General features: G+C 42.4%; 1 protein-coding gene across 9 annotated transcripts in view; it reads right to left on the reverse strand.

The window, feature by feature from the left end:
- The window catches only part of EDA2R (ectodysplasin A2 receptor), a 36,029-nt gene extending 18,903 nt beyond the window's left edge, over positions 1–17,126 (reverse strand). For 5 of the 9 annotated variants that reach the window (XR_005651952.1, XM_039858718.1, XM_039858717.1 and 2 more), the window contains exons 1-2: positions 17,039–17,126; positions 3,141–3,237 (exon numbers count right to left, since the gene is read on the reverse strand). Coding sequence is in view for 8 of the 9 variants with exons in the window: in XM_039858718.1 (XP_039714652.1) it covers positions 3,141–3,227 (87 nt within the window). In the remaining variant the exon portion in view is untranslated. The other 4 variants (XM_039858713.1, XM_039858715.1, XM_039858716.1 and 1 more) reach the window with 4 other exon arrangements.
- Between the last annotated feature and the right edge of the window lie 1,674 nt (positions 17,127–18,800).

Below are 18,800 nucleotides of genomic sequence, written 5' to 3' on the forward strand. Positions count from 1 at the left end.
TTGAGAGAGAGAGAGAGAGAGAGAGATACCAAATGCAGACAAAGAGAGATGATCACGTGAACACACAGCAAGAAGGCAGACACCTATCAGCCAAGAGAGGCCTTAGAAGACACCAGTGCTGCCTAGGCCTTGATCTCATAATGCTAACCTCAAGAACTATGAGAAAATAAATTTATGTTGTTTGAGTCACACGAACTGTGGTATTTTGTTTTAGCGGCCCCAGCAAAGCAATACTTAATGAATTCAGAAAAGTTGTAGGGTACATGGTCAATACACAAAAATCAGTTGTGTTTCTATATGCCAGCACAAAAGAATCCAAAAAAAAAATTTAAAGGCAATTGCAATGTTGGTATGGACAGATGATCACTAGAATTAGTGGAGTGATCGCTCACATTGGAAGGTATAAAAATGTTGAATCACTATATTGTACACCTGAAACCAATATAATAAGGTAATGTTGTATCCAAATTGTAGTTCAAAAAAATACTTTTTCTAATTCAAATTATAATAAATCTGGACAATAACACACACACACACGCACAAGCGATTACATTTCATAGCATCTAGATGAATAAAATTCCTGGGAATAACTTCAACAAAGGAGGTGAGAGAATTGTATACTGAAAACTAGAAAATCTCTCTGAAAGAAATTCAATCTTACCTAAATAAATGGAACGACATCCTGTGTTCATGTTTAGGAAGACTTAATATTGCCAAGATGTTGATTCTACTGAAAGTGGTGAATAGGTTCAATAGAATCCTTATCAAAATTCCATCAGTACAGAAATTTAAAACCTGATTCTCAAATTCATAGGGGATTACAAGGGGTCCCAAATAGTCAAAACAATCTTGAAAAAGGAGAAAAAATTTTGTATTTCAACAATTACTACAAAGCTACATTAATCAAAATAGTCTGGTATATTGGACATAAAGACGAATGGAATAGAATTGAGTCCAGGAACAAACCCGTGCGTCGATGGTCAATTCATTTTTGTCAAGGGTTCCGAGTCTGAGAGTCTTGTCTCATTTGGCAGGTACTCACGCCTGGCCTCCTTGGAGTACAAAGATACTTACAGCACCCATTTCTGGCCCATGAGATATAAAAAATCTGTTGGGAGCATCTAGGAAAATATTTATTCCCTAATATAAGTCAAGCTACTTTGTCCCTCCCCCTTTTTCCTGACTTTGACTATGATGTAGAGATGTGATGCTTTGAATCGTGGCAATCACGAGGCCACAAGCATGAGGACAAAACAGAAAGGTGTCCAAGACGAAGGATAAAAAGAGCGTAGGTCCTTGCCGACATTGTTGACCCGCCCAATTGACCACAAGGCTCCCCGCCTCCAGATTTCATTATGTAAAGAAACGTGTTTATGGTTCAAGCTGTTAAGTTTTATGTAACTTTTAACTCAGTAATTGAGTCAACGATGAACTAATTTGCCCACAGCAAAGCTGGACCTCAGATCCATGTCTACCAGGCTCATGTTTACTTTTACTAAACCATTGTGACTTTGAGCAAATCACATATCCTATTTGAGTCTTAGTTTTCATCATCTAAAACTTATGGGGCTGATAATACCTTCTCAGTGGGACTGCAAGTCAAATGAGATCATGCATATGCAAGCTCTTTACAAGATACAGGCTGCTATACAAGCACAAGCTGTTTATATATAGAGATTTTGCAGTACAATATTGCAATTTATTCCTTTTCTTGAGCTTTCTAGTGGTGCTGAAATAAAAGGCAACCAGAGATGTGCTTAGAAAAATGTACATTTCATCATGAGCCACTTTGTGAGAGTAACGTTGCTTCAAGAGATAGAAAGAATCAGGTCCATTGTAATGTCCAACATGACCTAATGTCTGATAATGTTTCCTTGGTCCCATGTGGGTACTCTGCAGTAGTAGTACAGATGTTATGTGTAAAGAGTTAAAATGAGAGCTAGTGCGTATGTCTGTTAATATCCCCTAATCTTAGTCTTTTCATTTGTGAAATAAGGAGGTGGGAAGAAGGAGAGCTAAATAATTGCTACCCAAAACCCTCCAAGGAGCTCCTGGTTCACTTAGAAAAAATGAAGAATTCTCATAGGCTTCCTGACTGCACAGAGTTTGGCCCGCAGCTCACTCCGTGATCTCACTGTGCACCACTGTCCTTCTCACCGTAAGATGGCTGTGCGAACCTCCTCCTTTTCCTTGAACGTGCCTAGTTCATTCTCACCTTGTGACTCTGCGTTAGCTTTTTCTTGCCCCAGAAGGTACCTCCCTAGAGAGGCCTTCTCCCGCTACACTATCTAAAACTGTCCCCAGTCTCTCTGTATCAGATCACCCTAATTTAATTCGTATCATACCTCTATATCTAAGTTAGTCATTTATAAATGTATGTATCTACTTCTTTGTGTCACTAGTTAAAGGGAAAGGTCAATGAGGGTGTAGGTTTAGCCCGTTTTGTCATAAGCACTCCGCCTACAACCATGAAGATGTTCAATAATGATGGCTAAACGCATGAAGAACTGCAGAAAATAAAATGCACATGTGAAGAAAACATCTGTTGGCTGTCTGCTCTCAGGCTTTTTGGCCCCACCTGCAGCCTAAATTTAACACCCCTGCAGGTTCTGGGACAAACAGGGACCTGAGATAAGGACAATTAAGCTCCATCTTCACAAACCAGGGCTTGGCACAAAGTGCCTGCCTGACTGGTCATTTTGTTCTGACCCTCATGACTCACTGAGACACTAGACCCTCTCTAGTTCCCCGCCCCTTAATCCCACCCTGAACAGCTTCAGGATGGAGGCTGCGCCTCCGCCTCCTGAGTTCTCTTCTTTCCCACTCTCTGAACCCCAGGTGGGTGGGCCCTGCCTTAGCGGACAGATAGCCCTAATGCTAGTCTTCCTAGGCCAGTGTAGTGCACACATCCTCTTGAGATACCCTGTTATCTCGTGAACTCTCCTCTGACCCTGATCTTGCCAGGTTGACTTCCTGCTGGATCCGTGACTGCTATTGTCATAATCTTTGGATTCTGTGTTTAGCCTGCTGAACTGGATTAGCCTCAGGTGGGCCTGACTATCCCAATCGTGAACCCTCTCAATTACCAGGATGGTCCCTAAGATGTAACAGAAAAAACGATCGTGACTCGGGGAACTTACCTTGGAGAGCTCTTGTCCAGGCCCACATAGCTGGCAGGTGACACACCGTCCCCATTGATCCCAGTACTCATTTTCTTGGCAATCCATGATGGGAGGGCTGTGGGTACAGAACACAAAAAAGCAAGGAGCTAAGGGAAAGAGATCGCAAGGTAAGTAGTAGCTTCCGTGTCACTTGGTTTGTGTCCTCTTAATCTAGTCTCCGGCTCTGACTTAGAGGGGTTGAAAAAGCCAACATAAGAAAGCGGATGCTTATACAGTCCCGATCACGTGCCATGACTCTTTTAAATGCTGTATGTGTAATGATTAATTAAATCCTTAGAACAATGATAGCAGGGATATTAGCCCCAGTATGTGTATGAGGACACTGAGGCACAGAAGCCAAGGAATTCACCCAAGTTCGCACGGTTACTGGCTATGTCACTTGCTGAACTGGAAAGAGAATAAGACAAGAAGGTGGCTTCTGTCGGGAGGATAGATAATAACCATGATTTCTCACATGTGGCCAATTATTAACAGTTTAGAAAGCACTTTCATATACAATGATATTGGTTCCACACAATGTCTATGTGCAGTAGGCAATATAGGGATCATCACCTTTCTTCTGTGTCTGAGAAAGCTGAACCACGGTTCTCTTTTGCCAAAACTGTCTTGAGTACCTCTGAGGACCCCTGACTGCTATTGCCTCTGTCCTAGGCAGGACGGAAGGGGAGAATGGCCCAACATGAATATATGTCTTGCTGCATGAAGGTGTGGAGAAGAGGAGACACTGCTCAGATAACAGTCCTTGGAATATGGACGGCATAGTGCAATCACATTAGCACTGGTCTGAGAGCTGGGAGATATGGGTTCTAATCCTGACTGTAGGGCAACCAATCATGCAGGTTTGCTCAGGAATAATAGTCTCCCGCAGAACATGGGACTTTCACTGCTAAAACTGGGATAGTACCTGGCAACACGAGATGCTTGGTCAACTTACCTGTTGCTTCTTCTTTCAACCTATGACTTTGGATGAGTTTCTGGCCTCAGTTACTTAATCTGCAAAAAGGAGACAGTACATTCCTCACCTCCCTTATATAGCTCTTGGGAGAATTAAATTAGCTAAGTAAGGTCCATCGAACCATTGTGAAGGCTTTGAAAAGCTATGCAAAATAAGACAGAGTTCAGTATGCACAGAGATAGTTCACTACAAAGATGAATTTTAATGAGGGAGACTCGAGTGATGCATACCCAGGACTTGCACTGTTCAAAGGGAAAAGAGGGCTCAGATTCTTTTGCTCATTCCTTAACCTCATGCTGAGATGAATCAGCTGGTTTCTGAAAGTACTGAAAGCACTGAAAGCCAGAAGAAAAGATAGTGTGCACTGGACATGGAGAGGCTATCACTCCTCCCAATGGCAACAGAGGAAGTCATCCTGGCTGGCACCTGGCTTGAATGCATCTTTTCCCATAAAGTGAGCCATTCTCTCCCATTCCTTTATTCAGAAGAAAGCAATCCACTTTGCAAAAGCTGAAGATGCACCCTCCTGTGTTGTTTTGTTTACTGGCCTACAGTGTCAGCATCAGTAGGCATGCTCCCCTCCCTAACCCTCCTTCTCATTAAGGACCATCAATGGTCTCACAGCCCTCGTGACAAGGGCATTAAGTGTCACAGGCACAGGGCCAGCATACTGGTCTGAACAACTCCCCTGCGTCCTTTTCTTGGCCACGAAAACAGGAAAACTTTGGCAGGAGCCAAAGAGCAGCCCTGCCACCAAGCGGAGCTGCTGACACAGTCATCCGAGATTTCCACAGCAGCTGCTTCTGGCCTTTGGGTGTCCAAGACACCCTATTTTGGGTGTTTTCTAGAGCCCCATCCATCTCCTAAATAACATGTGGCATGAATCCTAACCCACCCCTCTAGCCCTGGCTTTGAGGCCTATGTCTAGGCCAGGCGAGCTTGCTGCCAAATCCCCATATTATAACACGGGGAATAAACAGAGCACTTTTCCACCTTTTTTCCTCAAACTGTTTCTCTAAAGCATACAAATTAAATTGTTTTTCAGTATGAGGTTAACAAATTACCTTGATTAAACAGAACAAAATCACGTAGACTCTGATCTGTTCTGAAAAAGTCAGGGCATATGGGTAGAATTGTCTAACCAGGGTTAAATGTAATTATCCATGGAAAAACTCAGACCTTATGTCAAATTCTTCCCTGTGGTCAACAGTGTGATGTGGCAGATGTAACTGCCTTTTTATTTTAAGAGAATAATTAGGTTTTGAGACAATAAGAGCTACTCGAAGGTGTCCCATAATTGCATCTAGATATTTTTCTGAAGTGTCGCAGAGGATGTGCCCAAATCCTCCCAACTGCTGGATAAGTCAGCAGTACAGACAGGCCGATAAAAGTTTTATACATGTTCACACCCACATAAACACTATCTAGGAACCTTTCCGCTACCTCGGCAGGATTTCTCATGCCCCTTTCCAGTTGATACCATCCCCTTCTACCAAGTAATTTCTATTCTGGCTGCTATCACCATTATTATTAGTATTACCTGTCCTTGAACTTCATATAAACTGGATTCATACAAGAGTATTCTTTCATTTCTGACTTCTCTTTGCTCAATGTAATGTCTATGAGATTTGTGCATTATTTTGTGTGTAGCAACATCTGTTCTTTGCCATTGCTGTGTCATATTCTATTGTATGGATATTCCATAATATATTTGTACATTTTTTGGTTGGTGAACATGGCTGTTTCCGATGTGTGATTATTATAAATAAAGTTGCTATGCTACGGTCAATTGATTTTCAAAAAGTGTACCAAGACAATGGTACACAATAGGAGAAGAATAGGCTTAAAAAATATTGTGACAACTGGCTATCCACATTAAAAAAATCAGATTGAACCCTGACCTCATGCCATATACCAAATTAATTCAAAATGGACCAAAGCCCTAAATGTAAAAGATGAAACAATAAAACATGAAAGTTTATTAAAAGAAAACAGAAAACTTTTTATACTTTTTAGATTTTTTTTCTTATAAGAAAACATAGGTGTAAATCTTTGTAACTTTGGATTAGGCAGTGTTTTTTTTTAGATACAACACCGGAAGCACAAACAGGAAAAGAAAAGAAAAAGATAAACTGTACTTAATCAAAATTTAAAACTCTTGAGCTTCAAGGGATATTATCAAGAAAATAAAAAGATGACGCCCAAAATGGGAGAGAGAAACGAAATCATAGAGATCAGATAACAGACTTATGTATAGAATATAGAGAAAGTTAACAACTCAACAATAAAAAAGACAACCCAATGAAAAATGGGCAAAATATTTGAATATGCATTACTCCAAGAAGATATATAATTGGCTAATACATATGAAAAGATGATCAAGATCATTAGCAAGCAGGGAGATGCAAATCAAAATCACAATGAAATCCACTTCACACCCACTAGGATGGCTTAATGAAAAAATGGGGGCGGGGTGTGATTAACTGTTGACAAGAATGTGGAGAAATTGGGACCCTCACATATTGCTAGTGAGAATATAAAGTAGTTTACACTTTGGAAAATGGTTTTGCAGTTCCTCAAAATGTAAACCATAGAGTTACCATATGGGCCAGCAATTCCACTTTTAGGTATATACTCATAAGAATTGAAAAAAAAATATCCACACGAAAGACTGTACATAACTATTCCTAGCAGCATTAATCAGAATAGCCAAAAAATAGAAAAAATAAACAAAAAACAAAAAAAAAACAAAAGTCCATCAAGTAATAAATGGATAAACAGTGGTCTTTTCGTACGATGAAACATTACTCAACTAGAAAAAGGGATGAACTGCTTAATTGATCCATGCTACAATGTGAATGAACCTTGAAAATGTTATACTCAGTGAAAGAAGCCAGACACAAAAGGACAGGTAATTCCATTTACATGAACTGTCCAGACTAGGCAATTCAGAGACAGAAAACAGACTTGTAGTTGTCAGGGCCTAGAGGAAGGAGAGGATGGGAAATGACTGCTTAATGTGTATCAGTTTCATTTTGGTGTGATGGTACGTTCTGGAAGTAGATGGTGGTGATGGTTGTAGAACCATGAGTATGCTAAAAACCAGTGCACTGTACACTTTTAAAAGGTGAATTTTATGGGATGTGAATGATATTTCATTTTTTTAAAAAGCTGATTCTTCAGCTTTTTCTTTAATACTGTGAACTACTCTGTATTTTTCCAAAAGATATTGCCTAAGTTAACCCCATGATAAAATTTTTTTAAAGCTACCATGACTATCCTTATATATACCTCCAACTGTGATTTTTTTTTCACCCAACTTCTAACCCAAATTTATCGAGGAAGTGCTGTTTGGGTATACTGATTAAGTTTAACCAGAGGGGCTGACAAATGGCAAAATGACTAGAGTGTCTCCTTATTTCATCTGCCTCTGCCACGTGGCTGCTCTCCCTGCCCATCCACCTGTCCTGATTTCTCCTGCAAAATAATAACCTAGAAGAGTAAAAATGAAAGCAGATGGGGAAGAGGAGAAGCAACTAGGCTGGGATTAATTATAATCTCCACATTAGCTCATTGTGCCCTGAATAATCAATGTTGGCCAAGTTTCTGCTGCATGTAAGGTAATCGGGCTGCTGGCAGCAGCTGCCTCTGGCTGCAGCTTGGGGCTGCCGCTCTTCTCAACTTGCACATGCCTGCGGGGTGAAACATGCATTCTCTACCTAGGGTGGGTGGACAGGACAGGGTGATAGGGCTAAATTAAGAATGTAGGACTTCAGGGAAGATATATGCTGCGCCTGGACAGTGCAGGAGGTGTGGGATTAAAGAGGGTGAGGAAGCAGCAGCTGGTCTGCGCCCTGCCCGGCCCCCTCTTAGGACACCACTCGCGTGCGCGGGGCTGGCGCAAATCAAAGCAGTTGCTCAGCCTGGCCTGAAAACATGACTTTCTTTGAAAATCAGGCTTTTAATATGTATGGTGCCCTCATCATTTACAGATGTTTGGCCTCCAATCAAGATGTTGCTTTAGACTTGGTGCTGGCTCTCAGCCTTCCCTTTCCTGGCCTGGCCCTGTGCCTCTCCTATCCCAGCTTTGTCTTGCCTATAATATGTTTTAAAACTATTAAATAGCTCACGTTCTTCCTACCCCAGTATTTGTGAAGTTTGCATTCCTCAAACTGGTGCATGGTCCCAGGCCCAGTCCTGCCATCTGAATCATGTTCCTCCCCAGTGATGGACCGAAGGCCCTTGTTCATACTACGAGGGTTTGACCAGTCTCCTACAGTCGTGGTTTTCAGTATAGGCTGCAACTTGAGAGCTTCAAAAATACCGATACTTGAGTCCCACTCTCAAGATTCTGATGAAATTAGTCAGAGGTGTATCCTGAATATTTGGCATTTTAAAATTCACCAGGTGATTTTCAGGTGGCAGCTGATGTTGAAAATCACTGTTTTAAGGGTTCCTTTTGGCTCTCGTTTCTTTTGCCTGCATATAAGTTACAGCTATAAAAAAGTTTTCCTGTTCCCCCACATTCAGAGGGAACTAGGTGAGGGAGTAACCTGGGGCCTACCCATTTTTTTTTTCTAGAAAGAATGGGCAATAAAGATAAAAGGAGTGAGGGTGCAGTGGTTCTTTTAAAATATGTTAGATCGTGTCATTTCCAACCTCAAAATCCATCGATGACTCTCCACCTCACTCAATAAAACTAAAGTCTTATAATGGTCAATGAGCCCTTAGATGACCTGCCTACGTCCCCTTAAGCTATTACTTCTTTGATCCCACGACCTACTCTTCCTCTTATTTTCCTAACCCAGCCCAGCTGGCCTCCTTGCTAGCCCTCAGACTTATCAGGAATGCTCCCACCTTAAGGCACGCTTTTCCCCAGATAGCCACATGGCCGCCTCCCTTATCTTCTTCAGTTCTTTGTTCTTATACCATTGTCTTTGTGACCATTCTTTTAAAACTGGAGCTTCTCTCCACATTCCCTATCCCCTTTCCTCTTCTTCTCAATAGCACTTATGACCACCTGACATACTATATATCTTTTTTTTTTGCCTGTTTGTTAGAATGTAGTGTTTACTACTTCACCCCCATGCTTAGAACAGTGCCTGGCACATAATAAGTACTAAATAAATATTTGTTTGATGAGTGGATGGTGAAAGCCTACAAACTAATGGCAACAATCTTCTGAGTGAAAGGTTTCATAGTTTTTAAAGGGCTTCACATCAGTTAGCTCTAAGAATCCTTACAATAAAATAAGCCTAGGAGTAAGCCAGGGATTATTATCATCAATTAATAGATTTTTAAAAAACAAGCTCGAAGAGAAAAGATTCCCATAAAATTATTTAACTACTAAGAAACAAAACTGCAGCTCACAGGTAATTTAAGATCCACGGGTTTAATGTGCTTTCCAAAGCAGTAGCGAACTCTGAAATAGGGAGTGGAGTTCCTCTTAGCGTGTTGCTGAAATCTAATTTTTCACCAGTAATAGTTTAGGTTGTCAGAAAAAGGTATTTTCTAAATGTTAATCTGACTGTGCTTTAAAGAATGCCTAGACAGTTACTCCCCAAACTTTAGAAGACAGAGGCCAGGAAGATGAAGGTGGTAGCCAGAGGAACAGAAGTGATGGTTGGAGATACAGACATTACAGAGACAGTCAATAGGACCTTAAAATTCCATGGATGTGAGAGCTGAGGGAAAGACATGAGTCAGAGAAGATTCTGAGGGTTTCTGCTTGGAACACTGGGAGAACCTCAGGGCCGTGAAGAGTGAAAGAGAAGTTGCTTGTTAGAAAAAAATAAGGACAATGTACTCAAGTACTCAGTTTTTCAAATTATTTTAATTTATGTAGAGTTGGAGGGAACAGAGGAACATGGCAGCTGGTGATGCCCGGAAGGCAATTAAAATATGCAGAACACAGGCTAGGACTAAAGATAAGGCAAAAGCATGAAAGACCAGATCATGAATGCACATTAGAATTATCTGGGGGACTTTAAGATAAAGTTTAAAATAACAGACCATTTAAATAAAAACTCTGGGAGGCTGAGTACCACCGGCCTAGATAAATCATGGCAGAAGTTTAGATGAACAAAGAAAAGTGCCAAGAATAAGATATTGTGGGACATCCTATCTCGAGCCAGAAGAGAAAGGATATCCAGCAGCGACCAAGAAGGGGATGCCAGGAAAGAAAGACTTGAACCTGGGTAGGACAGATTCTTAAGAAGTAAGGCATGAGCAGCACTGTCAGTTGTTGATACTAGGAGGTAGGGGCTATCAAAACCAGATGCATTATTCTGATGTGATTTTGTAGGCATGTGATAAAAGTAAATTCTCTTTAAATATTAAGATATGTTATAATATGCACATGGAATAGAAACAGCTCAGAAACCACAGGTGGTTATTACAGTTTTTAGCAGACTTCTTTTTCCAAAGTGGCTGAAGAATTTCAACTGTTAGTGGTAGCAACATCTGCTCCAGTAATGTCAAGATGAGTACATCAGAGGAGAACGGAGGGAGCTTAAAGGAGCTTCACCTATTTACCTTGTCCGTTATTCAACTGTACAGAGCAACAGACAATGCCTTAGCAAGAAGAAAGATGCCAAAGTAGAAAAAGAAAAAAAATCTTATTAAAAGCAATTGTTGGTTTCCCCTTAATATGATGGAGGAGGTAAACGTGGTGCTTGCCTCCTCCCATGACCACATCAAAATTACAACTACAGAACAACCATCTCTGACAATCACCTGAAGTCTAGCTGAACAGAAGTCCTATGAGGACGCACAGAAGAAGCTATGTTGAGACAGCACCTGATTCTGCACGATTCGTGAATCTTACAATAAAGCCAATTAAATCATTTTAAAAAAGCAATTGTCAGTGTACAGGCACAGATACAATTGACAGCCGATCGAACTGGGCCATTTCCATTTAGTCAAAAGCAAACACTAACCATATGAGTTAAATTCCCTTTCCTTCAAAACATGTGTGAGCATACACATTCACAGTTAAAAAGTACAAAACTAAACTGACAAACATAACTTGAAAGACTGTAAATTAAGGAGTACAAAGCGCTAAAAAGTACATAGATGTTTGGTTAGTGTTTGGCAATGGCTGAGAAAGAATTGTGAAAGGAAGGAGAGAAAAGACTGTGTAGCCAAGAATACAGTGATATAATTAATAAAAGGAATGGGATGAAATTAAAACCAGCAAACTTTGGGCCGATTATGATGGGGAAATATCCTTTTAATGATTGCTGAAACAGTCTTCCCAAGTGGGAGCAAAGGCACAGAAACTCCCCTGGATGATGTTCAAGGGAAAAATGAGATAATGTATGTGAGTGCTCTGCAAACTCTGGATTGTGCCACACATGTGAGGGGTTGCTATGATTGCTGTTACTATCACACCCAGAGCTGGGGAGCAAAGGACACTGGAGACGAGCCACAGGCCAGACAAACAGCCAATACCTGAAGCCCATGCTTTGCTCCACTATGGCCTGAGCCAAAGTGAGTCACTTATTTATGTACCAGCCCCCAAAAGATAGTGAAATTATGGTATCATCACAGATGAGTTACCCCACCAGCAGCACTGGGAATGGGTATTCATTGACTTCCCATGTAGGGTGTGCTTTTGACTGAGTTGTCCCAGCTGGGAATTGGATTCATGGAAGGATTTTTTTTTTGCAGGGCTGGGAAGTGGATAAAGCTCAGTCATGTGCACCAATTTCTGATTTCTATTATTTTTTTGGTCTTGCCCCACATTCTCTGTACCCTGTCCAATTTACCAGGCAACCTGAAATAGTTGTACCTTCCTGAAGATATAAAAACAGTGCATTCCCTCCCACAGTAATCTAAATTCTATTAAATACACTATCTCTTACTCATAGGCCAGAGAATGAAATATCCTAAGGAAGCAGACATATAAGTGGATGGGTATTTGCAAGCATAGCTCAAGACCACTTATCCTTAATAGTAATGGGAGAATTGGTCCATAGAATAAAGCCTGCCTATACAGGATGAGATACTGATGGTAAAATATTCCTTGCATTTTTTTTTAGGATGCCTAAGGGTGAAGGGGGCGGAGAAAAGTGTAAGACTTGGCAGGGTAATGGGAGAAAGGTAAATCTGATACAATAAGAAGCCTATGATCTCACATGTAAGTGCATATTCTGTAAGACAATTTACAGAATCCCACAATCTTGGAGTTAGAAAGGAGTTTAAAACTCTTCTTAGTCCCAGCTTCCACTTTGTTGTCCAAAAAAAAAAAAAAAAAAAATACCATCCAGCTCTACGTGAACTCTTTCAGTAATAGCCACCTCAGAACTCACAAAACGACATATTTCATTATGGTTTATTTTTTCTCCTCTCAGAAACAGATTAAAACTTCAGAACCATCAGATAATTGGAAACATATTGTCACAGAATCCCAAAAGGATTCTTCCCTACTCCCCTATGATGCTGATGGGAAAACTGAGGCCCAGAGAAGGGATGGAATTTTCCCAAAGTAACAGAATTCGTCAGTGGCAGAGCCAGGACTGGAATCCAAGTCTTCAAAGTCAGGGCCCAGTGGCTTGTCTATTTGCCATAATTAAAGAGAGAAGCAGGCTCAAGTTCAGGGCTGATTACTCAGTGAGTATATCACCAAGGCTCTTTCTTCGCTCTTTCTCAACAGGAACAACTCCAAAGGGTGGGGCTGGGTCGGGGAGAGGCGGCCCATGGAGAGAAAGTGGCGCTGCCCACTCATTTTGGCTCATCCACATGGCGGCTAACCACCTTCTGGAAGTGAAAACATCTTACTCTTTGACTCCACTGTACATGTTACATGGCAATTCCTTTATTTTTGAGGATGGCATGATGTATTTTGGGGTGCTTGAGGGAGATCATAACTGTAGTCACTCTGAGACAGGAAGAATGAATTTCTGGCCATTGAAAAAACACTTGACAAGAACCTTCTATGGTAGTCATTCTGTTAGCACTTGGTGACAAGAAGAGAAACCAGATGTGAATTAAAGCACCTTGTCTGCCTTTAGGAAGTAATCGGCTTATCAGAAATACAGAAAACATGTAGAGGCAACTCTAACCCAAGACACACTATAGCCATTCTCGTGTCTCCCACGAACACAGAATAATCTTCCTTCCATTTTACAGACTGATGGTGCAACCGACTCACATTCCTCTTGTTAGGCACCCAAGGAGAGAACTGATAGATGGAGCTAGTTTCCAGAAAGAAAGCAAAGACAAATAGCTTCTGCTTCAATATCGAGCTTCAGCTCTGAGAAATGGCTCCGCAAGATGCTCGACTCTCTGCAGGAGGCATTCGAGTGGAGCGGGTCAAGAAGACACTCAGAGGAGACTTTGGGCCTGGCTCATGTTCCCAGGTAGAGAGGTATGCCTCAACTCTCCTCTAAGAGTAGGGTCTTCTGCCCCCGTAAAGAGCTTTTTCTAAATGAGTTCTTTCAAAGAAGGAGTGATTAGTATAGGGCAATTAGAGGATCTGTTCTCTTGTCTCCTTCCCTACTGCCAAGGTTGGCCTAATTGCCCAGCCTGAACCTTAAACCCAAAGAGCTGTGGAAAATGGAAAAGACAAAACAAAACACCAAAACACCGACCTCAGGGTAAGAAAAATCTGGCTCTGGGTTTTGGCTCAGACACTTGCCAACGAAATGATCTCTACCAAGTTTCGTTTACTCTGGGCATGTTTGGCCACCTGTATAACTAAGGCTAGAACACCTGCACTTTCCCTAGTTGGGGCAAGGACTCAGTGGGATGATGGATTTAAAAGTACTTGGCACATAGTAGGAACTTAAGAAATAACACATTACAAAGCAGCTTGTGACATTCACTCATCTTGCTCCTTTTGCAGTGTTTCCCATCATGTTGAACTCATGACCATTGTCACAATTTTTAAAGCTCAAAACCTCACATTCTTATTTGAGTCGACACCACACCATATGAGAAACAGTGGAAGAGCTCGGCTGTTGGATGTAGGATAGGAAGATGTGGGAGGATCTGGTCTCTGTCTTTGTATCTTTAAAGAATTGTCATGAAAGAGAATGAGCAGACAGCTCTGAGTGGCCCCAGAGAGAATGATAAGACCTCTAGGTGCACACCACAGGGATACTGAGTCCAGCTGAACAAAAGGAAGAACTTTTGAAAAGTCAAGCCTTTCCATGAAGGGAATGGACTCTCTCATAGATCAGTAAGTACAGTCCCTCTGGAAGTGTCCAAGGCAGAGATAGTGGAGAAGGTATACTCCCCTCCAACTGGCTTGGGAGCTGGGCCCCGGCCCCATCTGTAAGTCTGTCTTTGTTGGTACCACAGACGCTGGGGGACACACCCATTCCCACCCACATCCTCTGTCCTGATGCTGAAAGTCCATGTCAATTAAATGGACAGTTGTGTCCAAGTGAAACTATGAGAAGATAACTCGGCAGAAATTTATTCCCTTTATATTGTTTGATCTCTGTGTAAACATAACAGGACACTACAAAGACTCAAACCCAGATCTCTTTTGCTGAAAAAAAAGTTAAGATAAATTTTGAGGTTTAAAACTTTTAAAAAGGAATGTTTTAAAGTAAAATGTCAGATATTATGCTAGATACTTTACAGGGATTATTTATTTTAATCCTCCCAACAAAACCATGACATGGGTACTACTTTCCCTGCTTTTCAGCATAGAAAACTGAGGCTCAGAGAAGCTCAGTGTTTTCCACTGGGCTTACTGCCGGTGTTATGACTGAGAGGGTGGAATAATTCTTTGTTATATCAAACTGGTTGGCACTAAATGCAGAAGTATCTCAGTCTTCATGCAAATAAAACAATCCACACTTCCCACACGTATTTCTAAATGCCCTATGGAAATGCAATCCTGGTTGGGAATAACATAAATATGCTTGGATCACAAACAGCAGGTAAGCAGCAGATCCAGGACTTACATAGAGCTGTGTCTAGTCCAGAAAGTGGATATTATTTTTATTGCACAGAAGTGGATAGAAGTGGGATAGGAATGCACAACCTCCCAAAGTCTAAGCCAATCTCAAGAGATTCTGATGTTCTCATTCCTTCTTCTTCAATCTCATATAACTTATCACCTTCTAAGTTCTGTAGAGTTAACTTCTGTGATGTCTAGTTAAATTCATTGACTTCTTTCTATTCCCACAGCCACCACCTCTCACATTTCCCTATCCCAAACCCAATGCTCACGTTTAACAGGCAATACTTCCTGAAACACAGATTTGACTTTTTTCTTTAGCTCAGAAACTTTCAATGGCTTTCTACTGTCTGCCGAATCAAACAGAGTATAGCATCCACACTCTTCCACAGTTTGCCGCCAATCTAACCATGGCAACTGCAACTTCCACTCTTCCCCTTAATTATACTCTAACATCCAGTTCAGCCATTGTTCTTTTCACAGGCCCTGAGCTTCCTTGCATCCAAACAGTTGTTCCTGTTGCCTTCTCTACTTGGATGGCCTCTTCTTCTATTTCCATCTGTTGAAATCCTATCTGTGATTCATGGCCCATGTTAAATAATAATAATACTTAACATTTATTGAGTGCTTATTTTGGTCTAGCCACTGTGCTAACTGTGTACAAGTATTTTACATGGATTACTTAATTTAATCCTCACAAAAACGTGATGAAGTAAGCCCTATTATTATCTCTATTTTAGCCTAGAGTAAATCAGAGTTCAGAGATGGGGAAGCAATTTTACTTCTCCAATGTTGCACAGTTTATAAACAGTGGGAATGAGATTTGAACTCAGGGCTCTGGAGCCCTGAAAGGTGTTACAAGGTCAAAAAACAATAAAAAAAAATGCTTTCTGATTTTCCCTGGTTCAGGTTGATAGGATGCTTACCTGATAACCTCAAAGCATTTGGACTGAACCTTTAAAAACTATCCTGTATTATATTTATTTGTTCTTATACCCATGATGAGACCATCAGGTCTCAGTGGGCACAGCCTATGTCTTAAATATCTCACACAGTGGTGGCACAGAGTAGGTGCTCTGTGACACTGTTACGTTAAATTGAAGATACGGTGGGTGAAGAAGGAACAAGAGAGTTGTGTAGGGTAAGATGCCCTGCTCTCCTGCCTTGGCCAACCTGTGTGACATGCCAACACCTGTTCAAACCAGACCTTATTGTCTCTGCTTTCCCAGCCTAGTTTCTGGCGGGTCTCTTCTTGTCCCCCCATTCTCACAGCTGCCTCAGCCTTGGCCAGTGTTTGGGGTAAGGCAAGATCAAAATATCACTGCTGTGGGCTTAGCTTCCAGGAGTGAGAGATCAAGTGAAACCCAGCCGGGTGGGTGACAGAGCAGACTGAAAACCCCCAAATAGAGCTTGTGTGCTCTTTGCACAAGCCCTGACTTGCCCAGGGGCCACGTGGGTGGGCTGGCAGCTAAACTTCCCTCGGGATGCTTCACATGTCAGATCCAACCCCTCCCTTCCTCCCTCCCCTAAGTGCTCAGCCTCCTTCTCTTCCTTATCTCCCAGCGTCAGATGTTCAGGGTGGTTGGACGCGTCCAGGCATGTTCCCAGAGGCCAGAGGAGCCCGGTAAAAACCTACAGAGGGAGAACCTGGCTGCCAAGGCCATCAGGGCATTAATCCAGGTCCCTGTCACTGTAAACAGCAACTTTGGATGAAGACGAGTAGACTGACAGATGGCTACAGGATGCCTTCCCAGCCCTTCTGACTTTGTAGTGCCGTCACAGGGTCGTCCCAGCCTGATCCTGAACTTCCACAGGTCTGAGCTGCCTCCTTGTCATGCCAGGGGGTGTTCCCATACTTACCCTGTACGTGGAAGGACAGATGGATCTTGCTCCCACAACAGAATTCCTGGACAGATGCACCTCAGTGCAGGCCAGACATCCCACCAAGCCCCCACCGCTCAGCCCCTAGCCCCTAACCACACTCACAGCAGATGAAATCCGTTGTAATCAAAGCTCCTCTCCAACTCATTTCACATCCACGTGTAGCAACAACAGACCCAACCCGCCTTCTTCTCCTTTCCTGTTACGCCCACTTCTCCGCCTCCATGAGGTTCCCGAGGCAGTTATTGGACCACCCAAATGTCTAGGCGTGGCTATGCAAAGAAGTGCCTGCCTCCCCAGAGATGGACAGTGGGTGGAAAGGGGGCGGGGCTGGTGAACAGTGACCAAGCCACTCCTATTGCAGGAACTGAAAAGCTCCAGCACTGAAGCAGGGGTGAGAGAGGGGACAGCAGAGAGTCAGTTCCTGCCCTGTCTGTGGGAACAGAAGGAATGGTCACGTGGTTGCAGGCACATTGCAGATTCCATTTCTCATGACTATTTTACAGGAGGGTGCAGCTCAGCTCCTCAAAGTTCAGTATACGTGTGTTTGCAGGCCTGAAATTTGACAGAGAGAAGTACTGTTGGAAAAGTAACGATTTTCAGACTCATGGCAAAGCCACTTCAAGTTATGGCTTCGCCTTTTTTATACCCCATCTTTCAGAGGAGTAGGTAGGATTTGGACAGGAGGAGGAGAAGAGACATAAAGCAGGGGAAAGACTACTAAAAATCAAGGAGAATTGAACTGTGAAATCAATCTCTGCAAAGAAAGGATTGGAGTAGATAGTCCCAAAGGGCTCTTCTCGCAAGAGTACTTTGGGAGTTTTCAGGGGGATACAGCAGTGAAGAAGTCCGGGAATGTTACTAGGCCCTGACCTTGAAGAATTTGCACAGGAGTTGGGGAGATAAGACAGACTAGATAGAGAACAGCACACAGTATGGAATGAAGGGCCAAACTATGAGGTCCAGTCTAGAAAGGCAGTGAGTGGGGGAAGGGGGAAGGAAGAGAGGAGAAAGAGATGGAGAGAGAGAGAATGTAGCCGGGCAAGGCAAATGTTCTTTAATAGATTAGGGAGCATAAAAAATATGGAGGACTGAATATCATTATGAGTAGAGGGAAACTGTGAGCCAAGGCTTGGGGGAGGGGACCAAGCAATGTGCCATGATCAGACCCTGAGGGGCCTCAGCTGGAGTGGGCAAAAACCATATGCTAGGAGTTTAGGGTGGAGTGGAGTCACAGCACAAGGGCCGCAAAACCTGCGATGGAAAAAAAAAACGCTGACTACGCCCTAAGGTGACTTTGACTAGGTCCTGAGTGCACTCAACATATGACCCCTGGTTAGAACTGGGACCAGGATGTGGCCTCTTAGAAGACTCCTGTGGGCTTAAGCCCAGAAGGAGGGGAAACCACCTGGGCTAGAAGCCTGAGTCTGTTGTGACCTTTGGTGAGTTCCTTAGCTACTCTGTGGTTCAGGAACCTCGTCTGTAAGATGAGAACAATAATGATCCCTTCCTCATCAGGTTGTTTTGAGGATTCTGTGAGTTAGCATACAAAATAGGGTTAATGTGTATAAGGAGCTTAGAACAGAGTCTGGGACATACTAACATACAAGTGTTGCTGATGCTGCTGGACCACAGACTATACTTGCAGTGGCAATGACCTGGAAGGGTGTCTATCATTGTATATGGATTCTAAGTGCACAGGAGTCAGAGAGCCTACTTTCAAATCCTGGCTGTGCCACTTCTCTGGGCCCTTTGTGGGACCTTAGGCAAGTTTTTCAACTTCTTTGTCTTTCAATGGCCTCATCTCTCAAAAGGAGCCAACAATAGTACCTATTTCATAGAGCTGCTTTGAGGACTGAATGAATTA

Source organism: Pteropus medius, unplaced genomic scaffold (genome assembly GCF_902729225.1).
Source record: "Pteropus medius unplaced genomic scaffold, Ma_sr-lr_union100, whole genome shotgun sequence".
Taxonomy (NCBI): domain Eukaryota; kingdom Metazoa; phylum Chordata; class Mammalia; order Chiroptera; family Pteropodidae; genus Pteropus; species Pteropus medius.